The 23,286-nt window shown below is 37.6% G+C and overlaps 1 protein-coding gene across 4 annotated transcripts in view; it reads right to left on the bottom strand.

Annotated features, from left to right (window-relative positions):
• LOC124182217 (telomerase-binding protein EST1A-like) overlaps nucleotides 1-23,286 on the bottom strand; it is a 241,416-nt gene that overhangs the window by 46,686 nt on the left and 171,444 nt on the right. For all 4 annotated transcript variants that reach the window (XM_046569169.1, XM_046569170.1, XM_046569172.1 and 1 more), the window contains 3 exons: nucleotides 22,254-22,357; nucleotides 21,909-22,082; nucleotides 21,454-21,660 (listed from right to left, as the gene is read on the bottom strand). In XM_046569169.1, coding sequence (XP_046425125.1) covers nucleotides 21,454-21,660; nucleotides 21,909-22,082; nucleotides 22,254-22,357 — 485 coding nt within the window. The remainder of the gene's footprint in view (nucleotides 1-21,453; nucleotides 21,661-21,908; nucleotides 22,083-22,253; nucleotides 22,358-23,286) is intronic.

The raw sequence follows: 23,286 nt of genomic DNA, 5'->3' as shown, positions 1-23,286 counted from the left end.
CACTTTGAATATCAAATGCTATGAATGGATATAAATGCGTCATCATTAAACTGGAGCCTTTGCTACCACTCTTATCCCAAAGGAATCTGAGGATTAAGGAAATGCCTAAACTAAGATCGTGAAAAGAGAAGACTGCCTCTAAAATTTCACAGTGGTTATAATACAGTAGAGCCTCGATTATCCGAGCCAATTGGGACCGGGCGTAGTTCGGATGGTCGAAAATTCTGATAATTGAATAGTAATGTTGGATGACACAGTGTTCAGGGCTGCGAAATATTATATAATATAATATATATATATAAATATAATATATATATATATATATATATGTATATATATGTATATATACATTATAACATATAGGTGTGTTACACATATATATATATATATGGTCGAAAATTCTGATAATTGAATAGTAATGTTGGATGACACAGTGTTCAGGGCTGCGAAATATTATATAATATAATATATATATATAAATATAATATATATATATATATATATATGTATATATATGTATATATACATTATAACATATAGGTGTGTTACACACCTCTTGAATATTTCGCAGCATATATATATATATATATATATATATATATATATATATATATATATATATATATATATATATATATGTATATATATATGGTGTCCAGACATGTCCTTGAAATTCGCGTGCCTTTAGAAAGTCCTGGACATATCCTTGAATTTTTCTTGGGGCCTAGAAATATTCTATTTTTAAGGTTAGCTGTGAATGATACTCTTATTTGGGTTTAGTGAGTAACTGTTTTTAAAAAGTGGAAATCGCGTTTTTCATTTTTGTTTACTAACAGGTTGTAGTAGAAATAACTTACATCTTGTACGTCGCGCCGATTACGTACAATGCCCCCTGCCCTTTGCATTGGGGTATTATTATTGTTCCTGAATGTTCTCGAATAACCTGAAAATGTCCTGGAAATGTCTTTGAATTTGTTACGGAGTTTTTTACCGGACACCATAAACACAAAAAAAAAAAAAAAAAAAAAACAAGTTAAGGCTTGCATAATAGAGGGTTCGGTTTAAGCGGTTGCGGTTCGGATAATCGGGGTTCTACTGTAAGTGCAAGATGAAAGTGGCGGTGTGTTCATGTTCTACCTACACTACGAAGCTCGACCTTTATTTAGTAACGATAAAATCAAGCCTACAATCGAATTCGTCGTGTTTGTGGCTGATTTCAAATAAAATCAAGAGTACAATTGAATTCGTCACGTTTGTGGCTGATTTCGATACTTGGGTCATTTTTGGCGTCAAGGGCCGTATTTTTGACGAAAAGTAATTCGATATTCATAGAGAAAGTAAGATCCCCAAGTTAGCTGCTTTCTCTATTATAATATTAGTATTGTCAAGCAGGCCAAGGAGTGGTGCCATTATAACTACAGATATTTTAGTCCACCAAATCCGCCGGGTGTCGATGTGATAACGGAGTCTGGCCGTTACTTTATCCGAACAATAGAGGTAATGTTCAGCTCCTCTTAGAGAGGATGACAGCAGAGGCTATCTCTGGTCAACAGATGATGCGAGGGGTCCACCACTATCCCTGGAGACCAAGAAATGGTTTATGCTTTAACACATGAAAGTTTTATTCTTCTTTATTCCCTCAGACCATGTACGGCCCATTGATGTCTACACGAGTTGTCAGTGAATGAAGGAGGTAGAAATTCGGTTGACCGTTTCTATGATAATGTGAATAATTTTGGTGTTGGTGGTCGAAGAAAATGAAAATCAAAATATCCTGATATTTCGGTTCCAATAAAAAAGCTCTTTTCATAGCGATTTACAAATTGTTTTCTCACTTACATTTCTTGACACGTCCTAAAAATTAATCGTAAAAGTTGAAGGACAATATATGAAGATAATTTTCGTAGTTCGAGCTCATAGTGAAATGTTGAGCATCGTCGTGATGTTGTTTAGGGAAAAAATATGGTCTTCCACTTAACAAGTCAAACATCATAACGATATTTTTCCATCAATAAATCGATCGTTTAGCTCCTTGATTTATTACAGATACGTTAATGATATTTTATTGCTATTCCGTAATGAAAATGTGGAGAAATATTGGACATAATATATATTATTCTACATTTTAACGATGAAAACTTTTCTTACATATTCTAATGCAAGTGAATTATGTCAGTGTATTATTTATATTCAAATAAGAGTACAATTTTCAATAGTATGGCTGAAACGTGATTGAAGATTCAGCCTTTCTAAACGAAAATCCAAAAATTCGGCTTGAAATCCCTGAAATTTCTCTGATTTCTCTAGATTGTGTTAGTTCCCTGACATTTTCTAAACTTTTAGAAACTCTCTGATGCTAGACGCCTTGAATTAGTAAAAAGTGACGAATCTCAAGTTCCAGACTATAACCTTTGGTCCATGGTATTAGATATTCTGGGAAGAAAATAAATACTCTGCAATGAAAATGTAGGCGTGGCATACATTTAAAAAATCTCACTTGCAGGCTGTGTTACAGACATTTCCCGTATGTACTGTGACGTGGCAATTTTAATCAGAAATCTGTACACATTCATTTTTATGTCAAATATCTAGCATCACGATTCAGCACTTTTCACTAAAAAATAAGATTTTTGCTATTCATTTCTTTGTGAAATTTGATTGGCGTTATTTCATAAGAAAAAAATCCCTGCATATTAGATGTTTTGATTGGAAAAGTTTTTTTTTTGTCTCCAGACAATTTACAGTCTACGAAATTCTATTCGGTGTCAAGAATTGCCACGTTTAGTATTAAGATTAGATAGTTCGAACAACAATTGAAGAAAAAGTTTCATTTTTTATGGATTGTTGATTGACGAAAACCTATTTAATCACTGAAGGCAGGATAAAATTCTCAATATTACCATATGCTTCAAAACACTACATCGAATTAGGCCACTCAATGTGAAAAAAAATTTTCTTTAACGACAGTTTATGCGCAGGAACCGTTCTGACGTTTAGTATCGTAGAAAATAGAAGTACCGTATCTCTCGAAGGATTATGTCAATCGACTGCAGATAAAATGATACTTCGAGAGATCTGAAAAATCGTTGCAAATGTTAATTGAATTGATAAATACAAAACATGTTTTAATAAACAATCGTCGACCTTTATAGAACTATTCTAAACTACTAGGTACTGAGATACAGTGGCGTAAGTATTAAAATTCCTCTCATACGATTTATTAAATGATCAAGATTGATAAGAACAGGTTCAAAGAATACTACTTGAAACTCATATTATCATTTCATTTTCTACATCTGTATTCAAACATTTCCTATAAGTTGTACAAATATAAACGTTTTCAAGACTTACTCATAGTTCCAGAGTACCACGTCAATGTGGATAATCCAGCATCGCATTGCAGGCGTAACAATAAATTAAGTTTCTTATAAAAAGTAGTGATATCACCCCGAAAGAACCTCAAGTGCAAAAACCTTTTGCCAACTATATTAAAATTGTGACCACCTGCAAACATTTTTCGTTCATTTACGAAAGTACCGAAATAACTATCTACAAAAATGTTTCATTCAACTACAAAATCTTTTTAAATCTGAACTATTCCCAAGTTCATTTTAACACTTGTTTGACCTAAGAATTCGAAATCAAATAATGCGATTAACATGTATTTCAAGCACTTGTAAAAAAAAAAAAAAAGAAAAGTGGTAAAAGATAAAACATGAAACATGGAATTTTGAATTAACACTGCGTAGCATAAAGTCAACCACTTGTTTTCTTATTTTGTATTATGCATAATTATGCATGAATTAATTACTGGGCCGTCAAGCACGACCAACTTATAATTTTGGATTCCATTTTACTGTTTCTTTTTTTTTCACTATTCTCCTCTCGAAATCCATTAAATGTATGACAATTTCATTGTTTGCTTACGAACTTTTCGCCTCGGCAAACGCTAAATGGACTTGGCAGTCATCTAGATTTGAATATTTTTTGTAGATAGTTACTTTGGTACTTTCGTAAATGACTGGAGAATTTTTTATAATGGTTATCATTTTATCGTACGTGGCAGAATCTTTTTGTCCCAAGGGAGCTTTTGGGGGGATTATGTATGAGCCAGTCTGGTCATTTGGGAATGCATTAATCTTGGCCGTGGCGTCAGATAGAAAAGAAAATAATCGAAAAAAAGGAGATAGAGGAGGAGGCGCATCTCCACCCTATCCGAATATCTCGACCTCAAGATAGGGTAACCCTAATTGTATATATTTGCAGGGTATTTATACGGCCATTCTATTCAAATTGCGAAGATGCCGTCGGCGGTAGCAGACAGGATGTGGCCCAGTCTATTTCAGGCTCATCCAGCGGCAATTCGATCTCTGAACATCGGGAGACCGTGCAGGACAAAGAAGTAACGTTTGCATTCTCGAATTGCTGCCTGTCCACATGAACTAGTATTTTATTGTGCGAAAACAACTCTGGCTCCAGAACAAATAATTTCTATACTCATTGTTAATTACTATTCAGCGAGACGTTGGGATGGATATTTTCTACAAATACCTATAACTATGCAAACAAAGAATTTTGATCTTAATCTGAAGAAAAATTCACGAAAAATCAATCACAAAATTACCGACATCGGATGGGTTCAAGAACTTTACGGATATTTTTTGGCATTGTGTATGGAACATTTTCAGAGACGATTGATTATGGTAAAAGGGCCGAAAAGGAAGATTATCAACATGTATGATCAAATTTACGCAACGTGTAATGTAGTATCAATATTGAAAATCATCGGATCCTCCGTTGTTCACTGTATTCATCGTAGTATGGAAAGAGAACAGATATGATCTGCCTGTGTAAATAAATAAGCGTTTATATTCTGGTTTCGATATCGACGAGCATCGGTTTCTACAGCAAGTATAAGTATTCGATAGGTGGAAGCTGCTGCGCGGATAAACGCGATGTACAGAAACGCATTTGACATACAAAGAGGATAGTTCTTTCGTATTCACGGCGTGGCTGCAGCGATTATGCAGAATCGTTGAACACACAAGGGGAATCTCCGTTCGCGAGTAAAATAAGGAATAATTATCGAACCTCTCTCTCACATCCACCGCGAATCGGCAAAGAAGAATCATCCAAGTATGACGACGTATACGAACGAGCTCTCGTCCATCCATCGCACGTAAAAGCCGACACGTGTTCCGTTGCAATTAAGTGAAGTACCTCATGCTCAATATTTACTAATTGACTTTTTGTCTTTCTCTGTTTGCAGCCCCATTCGAAAGATACTTGAGAAGAGACGCATAACCTTCGCATGAGGGATCGGAAGAATGAAATCGCTTAGTTAATGGGCGAACCGGCGAATAAACTAAAAAAAGACGCAGGGATGCCAAAAGGGGAGAAACGGAGTTGCGAAAAGCGAATTGAAGGCAGCAGACGCCATTGCCGTGAAAGATGTTTGTTTCTGGATCAATTATACTCCGTACGGAATATTGTAAGCCCCGGAACCTATAGACGCGAAGAAAAATGTGCATCTAGGGTTTCGGTTGAAATGAGCTTTCAGTCCATTATACGCAGGTGTGTGTACGACCTTGTTTCTTTTAACGGCTTATTCACGATCGCATTATGGAGGAGAACATAACTTGAAATCCAGACCGTGTCACATTCTTCTCTTTATTGTTCTTTCAACAAGTAACCACTCAACTGCCAAGGTGTCATGGCGGCGTTAAGCGCACCAATACCTTAACTGCCAAAAATCGCGGAATGGCGTCATAAAGTAATTCAGTGTTTTTGATGTCTCCGGTAAATATTGACTTTTTAAAGCATGTGTTTTAAGTACTCTTGAGGTCAAAGAATCCGATTATGATCATGGAAAATTATTTTTGTCGCGCATTCATACAGTTTTGCGTCCTTAGAGTTAACAAATTTTTGATAATTTTCTCAAATGGCGTCATAGAGCGTTATTATCAAAAACGGAATCTCGTAAAGTATGCTGGTATAATACGTGATTCCGGAAAAGTGTTTCAAACCGTGATAACAATGCAGCGTTGAATCTAATAAATTGAAGCATGAATATTTTACAGTAAAATGGATCGAAAACTGCTTCCTTGATATGGTCAAATAATCGGAGAACTCGATTCTTCGTGGATGCTGCATTATTTTTGCAGGTGAACAGCGTCACTGACGTGAACCTGATTGTTAACTGACCCGAGAGACTCACCACTGGAATTCGCAAGGTTATAGGGATACCGCACTTTATTGCTGACCGATGTCGAACCGCATCCAACTTCGTCCAAATTGATGAATATTTGACTTTTGTCCAATTTCTCATGAGTAGATTGCAAGCCTGACGTACTAAAGGTAGGTTAGTTAAAAGTGGCACGTATCAATTGTTATTATAAATTCTATCGCGATCATCCAAATTGAAACTAAATGGTAAAGGAGGTGGTACTGTTCTAAGCTGGTATACGTACCGCTCCATGCCCACCAACGTCTAGACACTTATGCTATCAGATACCAGCAACTTCAAACATACTGTTATCTAGCTGCTATGCTAGAAGCGATATCTGAATTCAATATTTGGATATTTATACCGGATTCAAGATCAATTCAACAAATGAAAACAAGGTAAGCAATCTATTCCAAGAAAAGCACAAAGGATCCAGTATCCAAGTGTCGCCCGTTTCTATACATAAAATAAACTAGGCTAATATTAATAGAAACAGGTTCAAGAAATTGAAAAAAAGAATTATCTATGATCCTTCCAAAGTAATAATCATAACTGACGGCTGACGAAAAGTTTTTTTGTGGTTCATAGAAAGACAGTTTCGTAACTTCAACAAACAGGAAACGTTAATTTACGTTCAGGAAGAGCATTTCGGAGAAGCAATGTAGTCCGGATGAAATTCTGAATTCATAATTCTCCTTAAAGCTCAAGATGACCTAAGGCATTAAACAGAAATTTAGATCATTCTTATCGAATGTTTCGTTTGCATTAGACGCATAAGTACAGTGTGCGTTAAGAATTGTGCGAATAGTTACAACAACTGGGATTTCCTTGCTCTCCCGTTCATGTACCCAGTTTAACTGACGTCCTGCTTTGATGGATAGAGAAACGAAGTATATTTCTCTAGGGATAATTTCACTAGTACTGTTAACGCCCTTCTTGCTAGTCATATTGACTCAAGTTTAATCTACTCTGGTGTGTCATGTCAAATTGTATTTAGAGAATGAATTTCAGAATATAATAAATTCCACTGGACTTTACATTATTTTCGTTAGTTGGAATGATTTGAGTCCAGCGTAAATATCCAAATATTCAGTTCAAATATTGATTTTCACGTAACAGCATGTCAGCAGTATCTGTACACTTATCGTCTGTAACGTAGTTTCCTGGACGTTAAGGCCGTCGATCAAAGCCTACATCAACTTAGAACACTACCACCTCCTTCGCCTTTTCCTTTCAAGTCGCCTGATCGCAATCGAATACATTACAATAATCAATAAGCGCCACTGACCTACTTTAATTGTCAGTACACCAGACTTGCAATCGACTTACGAGTAATTGGGGGAAAATCAAACATTCATCAATTCCGACGAAGCTGGGTGCATTTCGACATGGGTCAGGGATTAAGTGCGGCATATCCATAACAGCGAATTCCAGCGGCGAGTCGCTTCGGTAAATTTTTGTTTTTAATGTTTACCTGGAAAAATAATTCCGGATCCACAAAAAATTGCGTTCTCAAACAATTCGAACCAGTTTATCGAACCATTTGCGTTCTAACTTGCCGTAAAATATTCGTGTTCAAATTTAATAGATTCAATTCTGCATTGCCAATGCAATTTCGAACTCTTTTCCAAAAATACGTGATTCTACGGTACACATGACGAAACTGACTTGTTAACAATGGTGCTCTCAAATGAAGAGTTGATTTCAGAAACGACAGCCACCGTGCACGGCATGGTTACCGTCCTAACAAAAACTTAACATTTCAGCTGCAATTTTGGTTGCCTATCCGCAGGCGTAATGTCGTTTGCATCGTGAAATTTCAAGGAATCCTCTCGGTATACCTTTCTGAATTTTCCTTGCCGCGAGTCAGCAATTTGCCACACCTAGAGGTGGACAGAAAAAGAGTGTGGCGAAAAAGGCCGGACTAAGTGTTGACAGTTTATGTCAATCGGTTGTTAATAAACCTTATAATAATATTAATACCTGTCTATTAACCTTTTAACGGTGGGGAAATATCAGTTCACAACGACCATTTATTAGACATGAAATTTATAAATAAGTTCAATGAATTTCTTAATCGGAGTCCCCAACCTGACTGCATCGCCGTTAATAGTTTAAACCTAACTCGTGTATAACATTAGTTATATGATTTATACCGTATTATTATAATCCATGTACCTATTTTATTAGGGATAACGTACCGCATCTCCATAGCTTATGAAGTACATTTTTCACCACATATCATTTTCTATCTGCTCTTCTAGGCAATTCAATATATTTGTATTTCCGTAACGCGGGACTATTGCACACTTGACACGTAATAGGTTCTTACAGGTATACGAGACTTCAGTTTACTTAGAGAAATGCCGCTTTGGTATTTTTGCCCAAGACACGTGAAGAATAGTTTATCTTCATTTCAAATGATATTCAACAAAATACAAGGGCAGATTATAGAGCCTCTCCATGTTCCACACCAAATTCATATCAGAGCTTACATTAAACGGAGGGGGTACGCAGTTTCCAATTCCCAGAAAGCTGTACTCGTTATTAGCTTAAAGAAACTACTAAAAAGTCCGATTGAGACCTGCGTTATCTTACGTAGATTGTATAAGATTGGAAGTTTTCGGGCTAGAAATGCACTGCAGAAAATAAATTCACAATCAGTGCAAAAGTTACCTCGCCCGGAGAGCTTTATTGGCGATTCAGTGTGTTTTTTTTCTTGATTTGTTCTGATTCATTGACGAAGATTTTGCAAAAGAGTTCGGGAGCGTTGGTTTGTTAGGGGGGGGGGGGTTCACGCCAAGAATATACCGGGATGCCTTCTATTGGAAGATGTGAGTGCTTTGTAGGAGCCAGCGGGCGAGACATCAACAAATCATGAATGTAAGCATAAGGGCCAAGAGGAGTGTGAGGAGCAAGACATTAACGGGGGACTCTGAACGTGGCTCTGGTAGTAGTCGAACATTTTTATGAACAGCTTATAAATTTCAACTTAACAGGGTGCTTCAGTCGATTTTGATAAAAATAGTACGTTGTGTACCAAGGGGGTATGGTGGTACTTTCAAGGCTAACCGCGCAAGGCGAAGACGAGTACTGAAAATCGGGAGAGGCTTTAAAAAGCCTAACCTTGACGTGTACACCGTGCTTTATATAACACACCATGTTTTCCGAGCTTCGCATTATGAAACTATTATGTACGCGGAAACGTTGTTAATGACGAAATGTGCTTGTTACTAAGGCGCAGGGGACCCGGTCGGAGGTCAAAAGGCAGGGTCATTTACGGGGGATTGGGGGGGCGACGGACTCTCTAACGAGGCAAGAAGAAGAAGAAGACAAAAAAATAACTTTCACTTTTAAGCCATGGGAGTCCGAAGGTTCAAAAGTATACTTTTCAGTCGTAGAAATTAAAAGTACTACTTTAGTCCCTGTCTAAGCGCACCAAAAAGCGAGGAAAACATGTGATATAAACAAATATATCTCCAAAACGATGCGATGTATAGGACTGTTCCTTTAGGATTCGATGATTTACGAGTAATAGGATCTAACGAAGTCATATAATCATCGAGATCGAGAAAAAAATCTTGCATGATGAAACAGCTCGGATGATCGGATCATAGTTCTCTTTCCCTTTATTTTCAACGTGTTTGAGGATTCGTTTGCGTGAAGTGAGTTTGATTGACATAGTAAAGCTTTAAATAGACGCCTGCAGGTTGAGCTGTGAAGGAATGGCGTGCTAAGCAGCCGTAACTACTGACTTTGTTTTTTGATTTTATTTTCTATGACAGAGAACTCATAAGCACATCGGGAGAACTGAGGTTATTATATCCGCCCCTTTTGATAGGCTATTGCTGCATTTACTGACACCGGCGTTTCAACTTTATTATTTGCAGCTCGACGCTGTAATTAATGCTGGGAAATAGGCGGTTGAACTTTTTTGAACGTAACGAAACTTCCTGTTTTCATTTTTTGCCATTGGGCTCGGTTGCATAGTATGTACGTTGGTAAGAATATCTTTTAACAAGTTTTTCCCATCTATACATATACATTGAAAATATTCTGAAGTTGAGCTTACGAGTGAAATTTTTATTGCAAAATGGGATCGAATCTGAAACCTCAGTTTTTCAGCCGTATTAACTAGGCAATGTCTGGTATAATTGTACTAGAAAAGCTCATAACTAAAGTCCTCTTTTCACAAAAGGGTGGATTTACGTCAATTGCATTTACGATTGTCATCGTTAGATGTAACTAAAAACGGTTTTTTTCTCGCGCATAATGAGATGTGCAGTTATGCCTCGAAAATTGCCCCGACGCTCAAGAGTCGGAAAAAATATTGGTCTTTGTCGAGTGTTGGAAGTGAGTAATCGATTCTTAAACGGTTGTTTCTTTGAGAGATGAATATATATGAGAGTGCCTGCAACCCGACTGACGACGAAGCTGCATGCACCGCATCCACATATGAATACGCTTCAAACGCATTTGAGCGAATCACTTTCTACCACTTTAAGAAACCACATTTGCACGATGAAGAATGTTCCGAGCTAATATCTTACGCTAATGAGGTGGAGACCCCGTGTTTATATGTATGTGCGGTTATCGCAACTGCATTAAAATTCTGTAACAGTTTTGACGAAACGAGAAACAAAATCGTTGGAATCATTTTGGAATTTATCTGTCTTGTGTGAAAATGGGTAATTTATAAGTTGCAGCTCAAAGAACATGCATGCAAAAGATCGTTGACGAATGAAGCATATTGAGTTCCGGCAAAGTTACGCCCCGTTAAAGATTTGTTGGTTTCTATGATACATGGTAAGAATATTATAAATGTCAAAAAATCGACAGGCTGCGTATTTTTGGATTTATGTGAGCAGAAAATTGAGCGCTGAAACTAATCGGCAGTCTCTGTTGTGAAATAAGAAAATAGATCCCAGCATTATACATCCGCCTGACAAATTGCACCCCGGCGACGAGAGTGACACACTTGGCATTTTGAGTTGAGAGTTGGATTTGCAAAGTTTCAATTTATAAGCTTGAAAAGTGAAATTTCTGTAGTTACAAAATTGGCCGCTACAGAGCACAAAACAATAGGCTGCTTCCGTAAGCATGCAATGATTTCAGTCACAGTTATTTGCTTTCGCTGAAAAATGACTATTTTTGAGTTGTGTCATTCTGGTCGCCAGGGGGCGAAATATGGAGCGTGAAATCAGATCTCACTGTTTCGTGTAGTCATTTCGAAAAATTATACCACAACGACATACTTGACAGGTGCGTTCTTTCTCATAACCAACTTCCATTTCTTTCTTCGACTCGTGAAAAAATAGTCCATTATACTCATACTAAATGATAACCGACCTTGAGGTACACTACTTAGTAAATAGAAGCCCAAAAATCGTTCATGGGTAGGTATTCTGGATGCGATCTGAACTGAGACCATTCAAAAAAAAAAAATATTACCAAATCGATCTGATACTCTTCTATGAAAAGATATAATCTTTGGTTCCTACATAATATTGTTGTGATTCCAATTATTTCGAATGTCATTAACGTTCAATCATTCTACAACACTTTATAGATTTCTCGAACATGAAGTATAGAAACATATTAATGTCAGATCATGTGCTGTGATGAGTTTGTTACTTATATTTAGAGTGACTATTCTCACTATCTAGAAAGTATAAAATACGCCGTTTGGACTGACACTTATTGTTAACTTCGGGTATGATCCACCTCTCAGAAACGTGGTCATGACTATTTTGGTATAGATATAATTTTTACCTATATCTGTCCATAGTTTCTACAATTTTATTTTTAAGAGTTAAAGCACAAATGAGTTAGTTTGAAATTTTCGATTGATATACATGAATCTCTGTGGAAAAAATGCCCCATTCTGTCCCTACGAAGATTTCGCTACAAGAATTAATCAAATTTTAACACAAAACAAATACAGCGCTGAATTGGAATGAAGAATATGCCCGCCAAGTAAGTCGCTGTAGAAACATTTTTGGATATCATTAGACGAAATAATGAGATCCAAATTCACGATCTATATTTGCAAGGTAAATATATAGTCTTGGCCTCATGCAATCGTTTCACAAGAAAAATTAGCGATTAATTTCTGTGCTCATATTTTTGCTTATGTAAGTCTGAAAAAATGTATACGGCGAATTTTTTGACATTTATGATGTTTCTGCCATGGGTTTCATCCATTTTTGTACGTCTAATATAATAGTGATGTCGTAACATCATACGCTGTTCAATTAAAAATACGTACTTGGTAGATTTTACGATATTCATAATGTATATGCGTAGCCGCTAAAGTTGTTCTTTTTCCGTGAAACGAAATTGGTTATTGTCATTGTAGATATGAAACTGTCCACCATAAGCCTGTGGTTCCAATTTTACAGACCATTGAAAGCCGGACTTATTGTAGCCCTTGGGCTGCGACATTCACCTTCTATGTCGTTACTGAGAGATGGTGTGTTGTGGTTTCAATTATGCCTCTGACAAACGGAGGCCCAACTAATTCTGGCCTTTGGGCTGTGACAGCCACCTGCTACATTGTTACTAGGGGATAATCTGTTGCGGTTTCGGATATGCCACTGACAACCGGGAACCTAACTTACTCCAGCCTTTAGGCTGCGATACTCACCTTGCGCGTCGTTACTAGGGGATGGCGTATTGCGGTTTCGGACAACTGAGAGTCAAAGTATGATGTCCAGTAAAAGATCCGTAATAAATTCAAGGATATTTCCATAAGATTTTTAGGCTGTTCAAGGACATTCAGGAAAAATAAAAATACATGAATGCAGAGGGCAGAGGACACTGTACATAATCTGCGCGATGTACGTGATATATGTTATTTCTAGTACACCTGTTAGTAGGGAAAAACGAAAAACGCGATTCGAGGCAGCAATCTACTTTTTAAATATAGTTACTCAGTGAACACAAATAAATATACCATTCCCAGCAAGCCTTAAATATAGAATGTTTCCAGGACACAAGAAAATTTCAAGAATATTGCCACGGCTTTTTAAGGACCAGGAAGATTCCAGGACCTCAAGGACTTCCAAGATCATGCTAAGGTATTCTGGTCTTTTTGGCGATAAAGATCACTGAAAGCCTGATTTATTCTAGTCTTCAGAGTGCTACAACCAGCTTCTGCATTCCTACTGAGCGAATGAGTGTTATAGTCTCGTATACGCCAATAACTACCAAAAGTACAAATCAAATTAGCCCGGTAGATGCCAAAAGATCACTTAAGGAGTCTGTTATTGAGGAGTCTATTAATTGAAAAAAAAAAAAACTCTTCGTAATTAGTTTGAAATTTTCTACGACATCAAATCGAGTTACTTGATGAGAAAACATGTTTTATGTACACTATACATTGTATTTACTACAATGTTTCGATTGGAAGTAACTAGTCAAAATATGAAATATGAAATCAATTTTGTTTTCTGATTATCGCATTACGTTGGACAGGAAATTTGACAAAATCCTCAAAGATTCTAACACACAGATGATAAAAAATGACGCCGGTACGAGGGTGATATAATTTTTTTGGGCATCGAAATTTTCATCACTAAATCATATTTCTCCCCAAGTCTATTTTAGAAATTTTATTGGATCACGGAGCGCAACTCGTACAGAGAGATGAGAGAGCAATGCGCTCACCCGACATTCAGTACTTGTCAGTAGTGTACAGTAATTCAGTATTATGTCCATTTTTGGGTGTTACCTGTATCTCTCAGATCTTATTGTAGGATTCCTAACACCAAAACATATACAGAGTGAATTGCTAACGACAAAATAGTCCGTCGTTTGCTATAGCTTAAGGGAGTGCCCTGGTCAATTTCGATGTTGTATATATCTCCAGATATTGATGTCCACGTATTTTAAACGTAAAAAAGGGCTTGACAACCCCATTCTATACACCACCCTGAACAAAAACACTCCAGCACATTTTCATTTGGGTCAAAACCAAATAAATGGAACAGATTTTCCGAATTTACGATGGCGATTTCATAGAAACCATGCCATTTCTTTATTTTTGCCTTAAATGAAAATGCGTTGGAATGTTTTTGTTCCGAATTGCATATACGATAGTGTTGTTAAGCCATTTTTGCATTTGAGATACGTGGACTTTGATATTTGCAGGTATATACGTCAACGACGCAATCGACCAGGGAAGCTCCTTAATGCGCATGCGCTACAATTCAAGAGCAGATCTTTGCCAGGGCAGCCAACGGTTTTAAATTTAGAAGACAGTTCGTCGTGATATATATATACTATATATAAACTTAAAAAGTTTGACAACTGTCGGTCTTGAGTATAACCGTCAGCGAGAATTGTCAAAAATTTTGAGGTTACGTTCATGATGGTTCATGATCGCCCTGGAAAACAAATGTCCTCGAATTTTAGCGCATGCGCATTTAACTATAGCAGACGTCGGAGCATTCTATCGTTAGTAATTCACTCTGTATAATATGTGAAATACCCGTCGGTTCAAGCTTCGGACGATTTTCATTGACATCGCTTCGATTGAGACATACGAGTATAATTTGGCGCCATATAATTTTGACCACCTCTTTTGAATATCTATTCACTCATAGAACTTTGGAGCGAAAACTAGACTGACGACGATGAACGGGACGGAAAAATTTCTTGATTGAACCAACTGTGTAATACTAATAATTAACTGTTCATGCATCGATTGTATTGGAATTGGGCTCAAATGAAAACTTTTTCTCCCCCACTCTTTGAGATGAATCACTCAACCCTAGAAGTATTGCGGAATTAAAGAGGATGAGGATCAAGAGAATTAGTAGCCTCATTCCAAGTGCATTAAAAAAATAATATTATTACCGTGTACGCTGTTGCAGTACATAAATTCGGTCGCGATGATATTTAAAATTTCCTCAATGTACTTTGCACAAAATTCCATCGAATTTCTTGAACACAATTTTCAACAGACGTGATGATACGCCTAATTCAATCATTTAATATCACTTGAAATTTACGCCTGTTCCGCTCACGTACTTTGGAGCTAATTCGATAGTTGTTGAAAGACTGCCCAAATAATTCACGGCAGCCATTTTATACTGATGATTTCTTCAACAATTGCTGGCGTTATTTTTTGAGATCGCGTTGTTTATTATAAGAGTCTCCACTGATTATTCGTTGGATGTATTGCATTCCACAGATAGCACCTTGAACTCAAAGTACAATTTGAAATTTCATGTCTGTGCTACGCAGTCATTAAGCGTGTCAAAAGTATAAAAATACGTAATGGGGTGGCGTCAAAAAAGGGTCCAAAATACTTGTATTCTTTTAGCTCAAGTGAATTATTTTCACTTCGAAATTCCGAGAATTAATGCACGGATATCGTTCTTCGTTGGGCGTCTGTTTGACAATTTCAACTGTTGATGCTGAAAAATTCTATGTAGCCGTTCTGTGTTCGATGCTAAAAACTGTGATTTGATACGTCAGATGGTAAATTATTGATGTGACGAGCAAGTTGAAACTAGCAATATGATTTCACCAAGTCGGTAATGTCATCACTGAAACTCTTGAGACAAAGTAGCAACCCGTTGAACGCAGGAGTCTGGAGTCAAGGGTGTTTTCGTCAAGAAAATTCCTGCATGCGCGTATTATAAAGAGGCATCCTTGAAGTCAATATGGGATTGAGCAAACTTGTATGAAAAATATAAAAAACGAAACCCGATATCCGGGGAATTTATTAACATTTTAGATGCCGAACCATCATACCGATGTGGGATTCCGTTAATCACTTTAGATGGCTTCAATCTCTACGGACACTTCTAGAAGACAACTCGTTATCTCCGCCTTACCAGTAGAGTGCATTCTACCTGCGTACATTTCAAATTTCCCATCTTTGTTTGTGTTATTATTCAGCTCCAATTTGAAGGATCTAGATGCAAAGCGCAGGTAACTTTCGAGAGTCCCTACTACAAAAAAAGTACAAGTTCTATCTATATTGGTTTAGTCGTTTTCATGTCAACTTGAAACAAAACCGAATCCTTTACTATTTCAATAATATTACATAAATACATATCACGTAATAGTCTATGTCAGATGTGAATTTAAATCGAAAATTTTGGGTACACAGATTTGAATTATCGAAGTTTTCTCTTTGGTTTGGTTTTGTCGAGCTGAGAATCAACGTGGAATATTATAAGGAATGAACGAAATTGAGTTTTAAGATGTCGAAATTTACATTAATTCCGTTGAGTTTCATGATCAGTTTGAAAAATAATTTCTGTTTTTCCCAATCCTTAAAGCTTATTCAATTTATTCGATTTACTTTTCAAAAAATTGAATATCCCGTACAATCATTAAATATCGTTAAATCAACCTAAGATGTTAAGAGCATTTTATTTCCCTTGCTTGAAATAGCCACACAATATTTACATTGGTACAGAGGTTAAGACTCCGAAAGTCATGGTATTTTTTATCCATTTTAATTACTCATTTTTATGCATAACCGTTTACCATAGGATGCGAGGAAAAACTATTTTTAGTTGGTACAGGACACCCCGAAGTCAACCATGTATCAAATAATAAAGTTTGACAAACTGTTTCGATACCAGCAATATTACGAATTACGCACATAATACGCCATCGATCTGTGTAACTGTATCTTACAGCACGTATATAAAATAGCAGGCGGACCGTCCGGTCCACTCCATCAGGCGTATATTTTGTATACCGTGAGTTCTTCTTGAAAGGCCCTGCTAGTAGCGCGCGCAGTTCAACTTGCTTGATTTTGATTGGCTGACATCCGTGCGCGCGGCCTGAAGCAAGCCTTCGCTGACAAGATGAAATTCCCTAGAATCGTCTGGTTGACAAGTGGCAGTCAACCATAACCTCACACCTATTAAGAATCGCCGGGTCACGGCGCCGTCGCGATCCACTACGCATCGGTCATTCTGCCTGCCATGCTGGTAACATTTCTACGAAGTTGGCTACGCTTGTAAACTAGACGAGTCGCGATTGTCCAGCAAGTCCTTTCAAGAAGAACTCTCGGTACAAGGATGGTATTTTCTACAGAATTCCCTGTAGGCTATTTATAAACATATAATTCGTCGCGCCAGCGTTCCGCATTTATACACCTCGTAGACTTATATTCGTTCATTCTCTCAATTTTTATTCTCTTTGACAGCCTCAAACGTATGATCTAGTTTCAACGGTTATATACGCCGTTATAACTCAGTGGCAAACATATTTTACAGTGTGTATCGTGCTCCCGATATTCCAACTTTTTGCCTCCATATCTTCTTTCTATGTACCAATCTCGGTAACTCCGTCGTTTATCCTGCAATCCGAATTAGCAGCGGGGGATTTTTTCTACTTACTGTAACGAACCGATTCACTCTTCTACGCAAAGCATACTTTTTTTTCTCTGGGTAAATTAGCAGCGTAAACAGCCGCGAGCAAATCGCAGAAGCGGAAGAAATAACTTATGATTATCGCAGAAGATAATCGACGTGTTTACCACGAGAGTACGAAGACCGAAAACTATCTTGTAAAACTGGTATGAGATACAAACGCTTCCGGGTATACGTTGCGTCGAAAAATGTTAATCAAATCGTTTCCCTACTCTTTGGAAAATGATGATATTGTAATTTGATAGGCATTAGTAGGTAGAGAATTCATGATTTTGTACCGGCGATTATTTGTTCGGTTTTAATTATAGATTTGTCAACACATTTCCTTCAAGATTCGGTTGCTCAATTTTTGTTTGTGCGGAATTCCAAGGAAAGAGATAATCTGCGATTGAAACAAAAACAGCAAACAAGATGGTGCTCGGAATGATGCATGAATTAGTAACAAATTGACGAGAATTGTGTCGAATTTAACTACATCGCCATGTTTCATTGATAATAATGATCAAAGTTTAATCACTCGTCGGCAACGAAGAGCGTTATAAAAGTAAACCAGAACATAAAGGTCAGTTGTTTTACATAGTGACATAATTCCCCCGATAAAACAGGTTTTTTAAGGGATTGTGCCATCGGACCGAACAGACTGCAGTAGCCACAACAAGCGTAAAACATACCTAAATGTTGAAAACGTTCCACATTAAAACAGGAATGTACACTTACGCCGATACTGGTTCTCATGCATTCCGGAACGTGTGTATAAATGATACCTGTTACATACGCTAATTAACCGTGTATTCAAACAAAATAATCGCCGGTTGCCAGCAGGGAAAGCAACGTAAAAACAGCAAGGAAAAAAAAACCAGTGTGAAACAAGCACTGGATATCGGCAATCCTCATGCTATAATTTGTTTTTTTCTTTTTTTCTCAAGGGGTTAACAAACGAACGGTGAGAAAAGTAAAATACCTTTATCGACTAAATAAATTTGAAAATCCGATTAAAAAGCTGCTGCAGTGTCGAACTACTACGCATATTAATGGGATCAAGACCCCGATTCCCGAATCCCTGCTGCTAGAGCGGAACGACATACGTTTGCAAATTTATCGAAGAACCGAAAAAGGCTCCGGACGTCGAACATGACGTCTGCGATAGCGAACTGATAAGTTCTAAGTATCGAGAGCGAAAAGAGCTTTTGCGGTGTGTAAGAAACGGAGAACCAAAGAAACTACAACTTTATTATGCGAGATCCTCGCATTTGAGACCACTAGTAAAATCAAAGCGGGTATTTACGAATGCAAAAGGTAAAAAATGGAACTCGATATCCTTTCTCTCACGTTGATTTTTTAAATTTCTTTTATTCTTCCGTTGCGGGTGAGGCTTTTTCAGTACGCGATTTCGCCATCCCAATATTTTGCGAAGTTCTGATAACGATGTGCAAATGAAACTGCCCGAATTTCACCTGATACGAACACACGCGCAGAGTGTGTTTTACGAAACGTATGACGAGAGTGGGAGTTCTGCACAACGATTAGTGAAAATTGAAGTAATTTCAAAGAAAATTTCACGCCGTGTGAAAAACTCCGCATAATACATACCCACTGCAATATTCGACCAGAAAATTTTAGACATTGAGTTGGTGAAGTTGAAAATAAATATTTTTTCTGTAAACAGTGATTTAAATTCGAAAAACTGTAGACGTGGTATATGGTTTAAGAACTTGGGGTGAATCAACTTATTTTACTGACAAGTCACTGCCAGTTGGGTGATCAACGATTATAAAATAATGCATTTTGTTTCAACATTATCTTTTTGAAAAAATCTTAATAAAAAATCAGAAATAAAAATTGGATGAATCAGAATGAAAATTCCTAAAAACACAAGGGTAAGCAAAAATCGAGAGCGAATACTAAAAATTCTCAGAACTTCTATAGCAATACCGACTAACCTAAAGCGTTCAAGATCAAAAGAACTGATCAAAAAAGGTAAAATGAGCGGCAATTGTGTTTTAATGTAAATACTCGATCGACACAAGAATCTCGGTTTAGTTACAATTCTGTTGGTTTAATTGTGCTTATTCTTGGACTGTGTGCTCAATCGTTTGATCGATCAACCATCGTTTCCAATTAATCATTTTTTCGATTAATTGACGAACCCGCGTTCTCAATTATCGATTAATCAGGCAGCCTTAGTTTATTCTGCTACAGGAAAGCTTACAAAAGTGAGGAGAATGTGTGCCACGATTTCCTGGGGATGGAGACGGTGGGACTTAAAAATACAGCCAAAAGCCAAAAAGAGTAACGAACAGCACCAATGTATCGTCGGCATAGCTATTTATAAGATGTAAACGACGCCTGGTGGTATGAAGTAAGAATTAATTCGCGAGCCGTTACATCTCATTCCCACATCCCGTCTCACATATAAGTAGTTATAATACCTGCGGGAAAAACGGCATCACACAGCTGTTTAATACGGAGGAAATGTTCTCGTTCTCGTTCTCCGCAAGCATCACAGATAGAAGGGAAACTTCATTAAAGAGCGATAAATAATAACGAGAAATGAGATTCACACGAAAACGCGAGAGTACAAAAAACGAGGGAGAAAAAGGAAGAGTAAGAAGAATGGGAAAAAAATTCCAAACATCCTGCTGCATGTTTTTTTTGGCCAGCAAGCCTTCAGCCAAATTTGATTATCAATCTTCCTTCTGCCTGCTCCTGCGGTCTCGACTCGACTCTAACTCACCCGGTTACCGCTTTTCCGGTCAATCTATACATAACTACGTGATGCGTATTAATGCACAGTTGCCAAATGGCGAAAAAAGGCAGTGGTTTGTCACACGACGCGAAAAGACGAAGCTAATTATTTTTAATAAGCCGTGCCTGATGATAGAAATTTTTTAATCCGAGATAATTCACCATGTTGAAGTTATAGTAACGTTATCGCAACGATTAATGCTGAGGAAAAACCGTTACTTTGTGATTTTTTAATTGCTTGAAATTCGGTAAGCCGTAATAAAACAAGATTTCCTCGAATTTTGAAATCTTCGTTCTTTCAAAGTCATTGGAAAAATAAAAAACTACTGATTTTTTCCCGATTTTTCGTTACGATAACGTTACTAACTTCAATCTCGAGGTAACTCAGCTTTTAGAATTCTGCACGCTGCATCTTCTTCAGCTGATACACATCTCATGATAATCTCAGAAAATTGAACACCGAATTGTGCACGCGTAAAGTTTTTCGCCTGCTTGGACAGGCTGGCCAAATCTATCTGGTTTGGTCCCGGCGGAAACTGTCAATACGCGACGGCGTTTTGAGGCTACGTGGACTGAAGCGTAGTCCGGTCACATTTTTTTCATCACAAATTCTTAGTGTAACATAAGATCAAAACAACAGCGAATTTTTATATCTAACGTTCGGCAGCAACTAAGCAACCTGACAGACAGACGGGACATTTGACGCGAATTAGTTAAATCTACCAATGGAATCACACGATTTGATGCATGCGCATTCGACTCTTCAGTTTCGTAAAACTGTCATTGTTGATGACACACATGAATTTTTGATATTTTATACCCGAGCGAGATTGATTCACCGTTCAAAAACCTGCTGCTGAAAAATTGTGGAACAGTCTGCAATGACGAAAGAATCATATTCAATAAATCCACAACTCGTCGCTGAATCTTCTGAAATCTATCTCATTAAACATCGATGAGTATTTCTAAGATTTTCAGTAGCTTTTTTTGCACCTCCAACAGTAAAGAAAAGTACATTTGTGCAAGTAGACACGCAAATTTATGTGGGTACAACAAAATGTACCTTCAACTCTCACTGACCTGGACTCGCTGCCGATGACGTTCCTGCTTCCTCTGGCGCCTTTCGAGTTCTTCTTTGCGTTCTATGAGTGACCTGATCTCCCCCGTCGGTGCCGTCGTCCACAACGAATTGTCGGTCGATGCACCGGAATTCGAGGATAGCCGTCTCATCACCGGCAAATCCTCCTCACCTTCGCTGTAGCTTTCGACGAGGATTTCTGAGTCACTCTATACGCGACAGAATTGGAAGCAACCAACGAAAAATTAGGAAATTGGGTATGGAACTGATGAGAGAACATAGGGACGCGCTTAAAAATCAGGGAAAAAGTTGTAAAATTGCAGATAATGAACTTCAGAAATGTTTATGACGTATTAATAAATGGCTGCTTCTTTTAGACGTGATGCGAAAGTGAAAGACTCTCTTTGTGGGTGCTTGAATTTGAAATCGGAGAGCTCGAAGTCTCGTTTGCACTCACTTGTTCAGGTGGTGAGCTAGGGGAACTTGCTGTTGAGGTTTCCACAACAGAAACGTACTCGCTGTCGCCAGTTTCACATTTTTGCAGCTTAAGAACCGGAGTCTCAAGACCGCAGAGGAACACTTGTCCGAAGAAGAGTATTTTGTGTATCCTCAAACAAACTTGGGCCACTTCCTGCGATTGAAAAAAAAAACATACATTATATAGGTTACGTGATGAATTTTTATGATGACATAACTGTATACCCGTGATTTCTCCAATATTCGCAAAGAGAGACAGTATAAAAATTTACAAATAAAAATTCTAGTAGCTAAGTTTATACTGCAGCACGACTCAATAACTCACCATATCTTCCTCTTTCTTGACGAAAACCGGCTCCTGAGGATTCGACATGAGAGGAGTGAATCCTGAGAGCGTGGAGTCTTCTGGTAGCCTGACAAGCTCAAGTCCTGGAACACAAAATCCGGCAAAGATGATGGAGAGATTCAGAATTCATATACACACTTATAGATACTTATACAATACTATGAATTTCTGTATATGCGGAACGATGCGTGCGCCTTATTTGAGCAACTGGAGTTACAGCTCTCGTTTCAGGTTTGGCTGCATCATATTCCGCCACGGCCATCCCAAACATTGTCAAAACAAATAATATCAGACGTTTGGAACGACTGTGGCAGGATACGAAGCTTAAGCAGTGATGATACAATATAAGTATGTATTGGGAGCTTGAATGCTCTATCGCTCGATACAAAACAAGAATATACTGAGCCATCACAGGATGTTTTATGACAGAGTTCCAACAAGCCGCTTCGCGTAAAGTATAACAATTCCCACAACCATGACATGTCTTCGAGGACCTTCTTTCCCGATTTTCATACAGATACCGAAACATCTGCAAGCCCCTACTATGAATATTTAGACGACTTGATACTTGAGTTTTAAAAGGTATTCACTACATTCTAGTTCTCTTGTTCAACTTGAATGGTGAAATATGGTTAGATTCTTGAAATCTTGCAAGGAAGTATTTTTCTCGTCACGTTAAGGTAGATGTATCACTTTTGTCCACCATAGTATTGTATGTGGTGAACGATTGATCCATTTGTAGCTGTATTCATTTCGTAGATGCGAATAAAAGCCTGGTCAAAAATGTACAAAACTGTTTGGCCGGCTTTTACAACTGTAAACTTTGATTTTCAAACAATATATGGGTAAAAAGTTCCGTTTAATACTGTACGATATGTTTCTGTGAATTATTTTTCAAAAATGATTAAAAGACTTTACATAATGATAGGACAAATATGGCGCAGTGATCACAAACGGCGTCACTACCCTGCATGTTTGTTACCAGTTGCACCCAATTCTTTGATGTTATGAC

Source organism: Neodiprion fabricii, chromosome 5 (assembly GCF_021155785.1).
Source record: "Neodiprion fabricii isolate iyNeoFabr1 chromosome 5, iyNeoFabr1.1, whole genome shotgun sequence".
NCBI lineage: Eukaryota > Metazoa > Arthropoda > Insecta > Hymenoptera > Diprionidae > Neodiprion > Neodiprion fabricii.
Note: the sequence above shows the minus strand (reverse complement) of the source record. Positions and strands in the feature narration are given on the sequence as shown.